This window comes from Microtus oregoni, unplaced genomic scaffold, assembly GCF_018167655.1.
Source record: "Microtus oregoni isolate MIOR12 unplaced genomic scaffold, Mior012 000006F_ref0000085, whole genome shotgun sequence".
NCBI lineage: Eukaryota > Metazoa > Chordata > Mammalia > Rodentia > Cricetidae > Microtus > Microtus oregoni.
In genome coordinates, this window is record NW_024543065.1 from 48839575 (window position 1) to 48846808 (window position 7234).

The following is a 7234-nucleotide window of genomic DNA, read 5'->3' on the forward strand; positions in this document are numbered from 1 at the left end:
CAGCATGCAGAAGTTGCTTCTCTCCTTCCCCAACATGGGTTCTAGGAATTGGATTTAGGTCATCTGCCTTAGTGGCAAGCTCCTTTACCTGCTGAGCCACCATCTTGCCAACCAAAACAAGGTTTTCTGTTTGTTGTTTTGTTTTCTTTCTATAGTGCAGCCCTGACTGTTGGGGAACTCCTTCCATAGACCAGGCTGGCCTTGAACTCACAGATATCCGCCTGCCTCTGCCTCCCAAGTACTGGGATTAAAGGCATGTGCACCACGACATCAAGCCTCAAAATGTTTTTTTTTTTATTTTTTTTTAATTTTTCGAGACAGGGTTTCTCCGTAGCTTTTGGTTCCTGTCCTGGAACTAGCTCTTGTAGACCAGGCTGGCCTCGAACTCACAGAGATCCGCCTGCCTCTGCCTCCCGAGTGCTGGGATTAAAGGCATGCGCCACCACCGCCCGGCTTCAAAATGTTTTTTAATTGCACCACATAAAGGAAGTGTGTTGGGAGCCCCTGCTGTTTTAATAGCTCACAAGGATTCTAAGCTGGGTCTTTCTAGAGTTCGACATCAGGCTCTTAACTCTGGAGGGTAAATGGTTCTACCATTTCTGGATTCCTTCCTTAATGACTCCCTCACCCAGGTAGCAGTGGGAAGACCTGGGTGGGGTTCATGGGTAGACTTCAGGATTGGTTCTCTGTCTCCTTCCTCACTGGCCCTGCCTCCTCTCCTCAGATCCTGGTGGCCTTGAGACACCTGCACTTCAAGAACATCGTCCACTGTGACTTGAAACCAGAGAACGTGTTGCTGGCATCTGCTGATCCATTTCCTCAGGTCCGTTATGTCCCCTCCTAGCCCTGACAGCCAAGGGGTAGGCAGGGACTCAAAGTCTAGTTGCAGGTGAGCTTCAGACCTTAGGTGACACGGCTTAAGACAGCGGCTTGATCCCATCGGATTGCATCTGACCTAGGTATTCTCAGCCTGCAAAGGTACTACATAGCCTTGGGCACCCTTTTCCTGGCTGTTATGGTTTTTTTTGTTTTTTTTTTTTAACTTTTTTTTTTATTGAGAAAAAAAAAAAAAACAAATTTCCTCCTCCTCCCAGCCTCCCATTTCCCTCCCCCTCCTCCCACCCTTCTCCACCTCCCCCCACTCCTCTCCCCCTCCCTCTCCAGCCCAAAGAGCAGTCAGATTTCCCTGCCCTGTGGTAAGTCCTAGGTCCTCCCCCCTCCGTGCATTTCTAGGAAGGTGAACATCCAAACTGGCTAGGCTCCCACAAAGCCAGTACATTACGTAGGTTCAAAACCCCGTGCCATTGTCCTTGGGTTCTCATCAGCCCTCATTGTTCGCCATGCTCAGAGAGTCCAGTTTTATCCCATGCTTTTTCAGTCACAGTTCAGCTGGCCTTGGTGAGCTCCCAATAGATCAGCTCCACTGTCTCAGTGGGTGGGTGCTCCCCTCGTGGTCCCGACTTCTTTGCTCATGTTCTCCCTCCTTCTGCTCCTCATCGGGACCTTGGGAGCTCAATCCAGTGCTCCAGTGTGGGTCTCTGTCTCTGTCTCCATCCATCACCAGATGAAGGTTCTATGATGATATGCAAGATATTCGTCAGTATTGCTCTAGGATAGGGTCATTTCAGGTTCCCCATCCTCAGCTGCCCAAGGACCTGGCTGTTATGTTTAAGACGGTTTGGTGGCACTGCTGGCCTTCACAGCCCATGGTCTAGCTAGAACAAAGGAAGAAAGACAAGAGGTACAAGAAATATATTATCCCTTTCCTTCACTGACATAGTAGGGAAAGTGGCCCACCTCACTTCCCTCACACCCCATTCTCCTCTCACCTTCTAGGGATGGAATTTAGGCCTGTGCTCTACCACTGAGCCACGCCCCAGCCCCTCACTGGGGGATTCTAGGCAGGGGCTCTACCACTGAGCCACGCTCCCAGCCCCTCACTGGGGGATTCTAGGCAGGGGCTCTACCACTGGGCCTCACCCCAGCCCTTCACTGGGGGATTCTAGGCAGGGGCTCTACCACTGAGCCACACTCCAGCCCCTCACTGGGGGATTCTAGGTGGGTGCTTTATTGCCAAACTACCCTCAAGATCCTTATTGGGGGGTTTTAGATAAGTACTTTTTATCATTAAGAGAATTCAATCACTTAATTTTTAATCTGTATTTTCCTTGAAACCCCCTGTCATGCTCAGGATTTCTTTTTTTTTTTTTCCTTCTTTGTAGACCAGGCTGGACTCGAACTCACAGAGATCCACCTGCCTCTGCCTCCCTGAGTGCTGGGATTAAAGGCAACTGCCGGGCTCAAGCTCTTTTTCTTAATCTATGTTCTGCATTAAAAAAATAAATTAATTGAGTTGTTCAGGCTAACTTTGAACTCAGTCTGTACTCCAGGCTAGCCTTCAACTGGTTTTTGTTTTGTTTTTTTGAATTTGTGATCCTCCTGGCTCTGCCTATAGGTAGCTGAGACTATGTGCCTACACCTGCAGGTCCTGCATGCCTGTTCCTCTCTAACCCCCAGAAAGCCCTAGAAGTGAGCCCATTCCCAGTGTGGAGAGACCAGAGCCCTTGTCTGAAACCACGTGTTCATTCCAGCTGGACGAAGCTTCTAGAACATTGCCTGTGCCTCTTTCAGTCCATACACCTGTCCAGTAGGAACCATCTACAAAGGGTCATTCAGAGGCCACAACCCAAACTAGGAGGCACAGACGACTTTAGAGAGCACTCCATACTGGGCACAGTTCAGTGAGCTGCATGTGGAGTACTGAAGGGGCAGTGGAGTGGACACACAGTGGGGGAGGTGACACCGTCATTGCTCACAACCTTGACCTGCCACCTTCTCAGGTGAAGCTGTGTGACTTCGGCTTTGCTCGCATCATTGGTGAGAAATCCTTCCGGCGCTCCGTGGTGGGCACACCCGCCTACTTGGCACCCGAGGTGCTGCTCAACCAGGGTTACAACCGCTCGCTCGACATGTGGTCCGTGGGTGTGATCATGTACGTGAGCCTCAGCGGCACTTTCCCCTTCAATGAGGATGAGGACATCAATGACCAGATCCAGAACGCAGCCTTTATGTACCCGGCCAGCCCCTGGAGCCGCATCTCAGCAGGAGGTGAGCCTCGGTAGACAGATAAGCTGGGGATGGAGCCGGCCTCAAATGTGGGCACGCAAGCACAACGGGGTGAGGCCACAGCTAGTGGGTGAGGTTGTAAGATAGTTGGGGCCAAGCTGGGCCTGGGTGGGTGGACTATCAGATGGGATGGGTGTGAGCCCATGACAAAATGTGGGTGGGTGTAGCATGAATTCTAACTGGTCTTAATAAATAAAACCTGGAGTCAGATATTAGATGGTGAATGCTGAAGGATCAGAGAAGCAGTGCAGCCACTAGAGAGACCTTTACCTCTACCAATGCTCACACCAAAGGGCCGATCCTGTCCTCAGACTGTCTCCTCAGACTGCAGCTGTCTCCACCAAACCTCAGAGTGCCCTGAGCTCCTGTCTCCTCCTGCCTTCTAGTCCTCTCTCTGCCCAGGCATACCACTCCTGTCTCCACCTCCCTAGTGCTGGGGTTAAAGGCGTGGGATCGCCTTTGGGTGAACTATGTTTCTCTTTTAGATGAATTCAATCTTGTGTAGCTCAGGATGGCCTTGTACTAACAGAGATCTCTCTGCCTCTGTCTCCCAAATCCTGGGATTAAAGGTGTATGCCACCACTGCCTGGCCTCTAGTGGCTTGGTTCTGCACTCTGATCTTCAGGCAAGCTTTATTTGTTAAAACACAAACAAAATGTCCCCACAGGTGGGACTGTAAGAGAGGGGTGGTCAGAGAGGCAGGGCTGGGTGAGGGAGTAGAGCTGAGAGTGAAACCTGGAGGGGGGACTTGTGGGTGACCCTGTTGGCCACGGGTGCCATGGTGGCTTGAGACTCTGAGCCAAGTACAGAAACAAGTACTGGAGAGACAGTACTTTTTCTTCTGTCTCTCTCTCTCTCTCTGTGTGTGTGTGTGTGTGTGTGTGTGTGAGTCTCTCCTGTCATCTTGTTTCATGTGTATGGCTCTTTTGCTTGCATGTATGTATGTGCATCATATGCATCATGCCTGGTGCTCCGGAAGGCTGGATATGGGTGTCAGATCCCCGGAACTAGAGGAGTTACCGGTAGTTGTGAGCCTCCATGTGGGTACTGGAAACCTAACCCAGATCCTCTGGAAGAGCAGCCAGTGCTCTTAACCACTGAGCCATCCCTCCAGCCCCATCAGATGTACTGTTTTTCTTTTGCAGCAGTAGAAATTGAGCCCAGAGCCTCCAGCATGGTAGATAAGTGCTCTGTGACTGAGCCGGTCCCCAACCCCTCTCTAGACAGTGGCTGGAGCCAGACTCTATCAATGGAGCGGAGAGGAGCCTGAAGCTTAGAAATGTGTCCAAAATCTAGGGATGTGGCTATTGGATTGTCCAGCAAAGACAAGTTCATCAGCTGGCCACTGGGCCTGAGAGATAAACCCTGAGGCATGGGGCTTGGGGCGAGCTGTGGGGTAGAACATTTGAGAGGATGACAGTCATGGGTGGACTTGTTTGGTTTGGTTTGGCTGGCTTTGGACTATGTCGCTGAAGTGGACTTTGTACTCCTGATCCTCCTGCTTTCACTCCCAAATGCTGGGATTGGAGACTAATGCTCAAAGAACCTGGTAAGGCTTTGTTAGCATTGTTCCTGAGCAACACAGTATGACAATTATTTACATAACAATCCATTGTATTAGTAAAAGAAATCTATGTGAATGTATAGGGCAGTGATAGAATTCCTACCTAGAATCCCCCAGTGAGGGGCTGGGGTGCAGCTCAGTGGTAGAGCCCCTGCCTAGAATCCCCCAGTGAGGGGCTGGTGGTATCATGGCTTGGCGTTGGAGCACATGTCTAGAAACCATCCTGAAAGGTTGGGGTGTGGCCAGGTCAGTGGAAGTTCTCTTGCCCTGTACCTGTGAAGTGCTAGGTTCCCTCCATAGCAATGTAACAAGAATACTATTATAAGTTATCTAGAAATGGTTAAAGCAAGCAGGGGGAATATGCGGAGGCTGTAAGCAAATACTCTGCTGTTTTATATAAAGGACTTGAGCATCTATGGAGTTTGGTATCCATGGAATCCTTGAGGATATTGCCCGTAGGCAAGTGAAGCCTGTTCTCCAAGATGCACTGCCAGTGACAAAGCCTCAGGGGACCTCGGCTGGAAACCTGACACTCAGTGCCTCCTTTTTCACAATGACCTGGCTTCTGTCACTGGGTCTCTGCAGGCAACAGTGACTTCAGCGAGTGGCAGGACTTTTTTCCCAGTTTCCTTTTGCCAGTATGTCATGTTATTGTTAGCTCCCTGCCGATCCCAGTGATGTCAGTATTCCATTGGAAATAAATATGCTTTCACCTCAAAAAGCACACTTTTGAAAAGTGGAACTAGTGACTGAAGAGACAGCTTAGCAGTTAAGGGTACTGGCTGTTCTTCAAAAGGTCCTGAGTTCAATTCCCAGCAACCAGATTGTGGTTCACAACTATAATGCTATCTGATGGTCTCTTCTGGCATGTAGGCATACATGCAGACAGAACACATATATTTATAAATAAATATTTTAAGAAAAGATTTATTTTAAAAAATTAAGGAAAAAAATGGAGTTAGAAGGGCTGGACAGATGTCTCAGCAGTTAAGACCTGGAGTTTGGGTCCCAGCACCCAGGTTAAGTGACTGACTATCTGCCCGTAACTCCAGCTCCAGGGGATTCCAATTCTCTCTTCTGGCCTAAGAAGACACCTTCATCCATATACACAGACATATACATACATATAAATAAAAATAAATTTTGTTTGGTTTTTGATACAAATAAATAAAAGTTTTGTTTCTTGATACAGTGTATCACTATGTATCCCAGGCTGTCTGTCCTTGAACTCACCTGCCTCTCCCTCTGGGATTAAAGGTGTGGACCACGACAATCAGTCCAAAAATAATTTTAAAAATTTGAGCTGGTCATGCTGGCATATACTTACAATCCCAGCAATTGCCAGGTGTAGCCCAGGCTGGCCTCGAACTCCTTATCTTCTAGCTTCCACCTCCCAAGTGCTGGAATTGCCGGTGTGGGCCACCATGAGTGGCAAGATTTGGAATTTAATGAGAAAAGCAGGGATAAGTGTTTGGTCACCTGGGCCAGTGCTGGAGAAACGCCCTTGAGGCAGGTAGGGTGGGGTGCCCTGCTGGAAGGGGCCACCTGTCACTCCAGTGGCGCTTCATCTGTCTTTTCCCCCCACAGCCATCGACCTCATCAATAACCTGTTGCAGGTGAAAATGCGCAAGCGCTACAGCGTGGACAAGTCTCTCAGCCACCCCTGGTTACAGGTGACGCATGGAGGTGGGGGCTCTAGAAAGCAGCAGAACTAGGTCTTTAATTGGCTGATTGACTAGCCTATTGCTGGGCTGTGGTTGGAGAGGGGATTGCACCGCTATTGGCCGAGCAGGTTGTGGGGTGTGGCGCTTTACCATCATTGGTCCCAGCGGAGTCCAGACTGTTGCTAAGACTGCTGTACTCTGCTCTGCGTGAGGTGCCCAAGCTAACCGGGTTTTTCACCGCCCAGGAGTACCAAACATGGCTTGACCTCCGAGAGCTGGAGAGAAAGATGGGCGAGCGATATATTACACATGAGAGTGACGACGCGCGCTGGGATCAGTTTGTGACAGAGCGGCATGGGACATCTGCAGAAGGGGACCTGAGTGGCGCCCGTCTGCCGCAGGACCACGAGATGCAGGGGCTGGCTGAGCGGATCAGCATCCTCTAAGGCCAGCGTTTCCCTCTGGGCTGCTTTCTGCGGAATCCTGCACTCCATCCCTGAAGCAAACTGTTCTAGGGGAAATGGCTTCCTGCACAGACTGGATGAGGCACTATGCAGGGGGACAGGGGAATGGGGCATCAGTCACCGGAGCTGTCTTTCAGTCATTGAAATAGACTCTTCTGGGGGCCATGGTCTCAGTCTCTGATGCCACTGCCCCAGAGTCATTAGACTGTTGCCCACAAGAAGGACTGTATGAACAGGAGGCTCCAAGGCTGGAGGGTGACTCTGTGGCCTAAGGCACTTGCCATCAAGCCTGACAACCTGAGTTTGATTCCTTGGACACACCTGTTTGAAGAAGAGCATCAACTCCCGCCTGTTGTCCTCCGACCACCACAAGTGCCCACACAAACACACAGAATAAATAAATGTACTTTTTAAAC

The 7234-nt window shown here is 50.0% G+C and overlaps 1 protein-coding gene across 1 annotated transcript in view; it reads left to right on the top strand.

Moving 5' to 3' along the window:
- Prkd2 (protein kinase D2) overlaps positions 1–7234 on the top strand; it is a 28621-nt gene extending 21387 nt beyond the window's left edge. Inside the window, exons 15-18 of the mRNA XM_041654722.1 lie at positions 725–823; positions 2841–3108; positions 6278–6363; positions 6600–7234. Of these exons, the coding sequence (XP_041510656.1) occupies positions 725–823; positions 2841–3108; positions 6278–6363; positions 6600–6800 (654 nt within the window). The 3' untranslated portion in view covers positions 6801–7234. The remainder of the gene's footprint in view (positions 1–724; positions 824–2840; positions 3109–6277; positions 6364–6599) is intronic.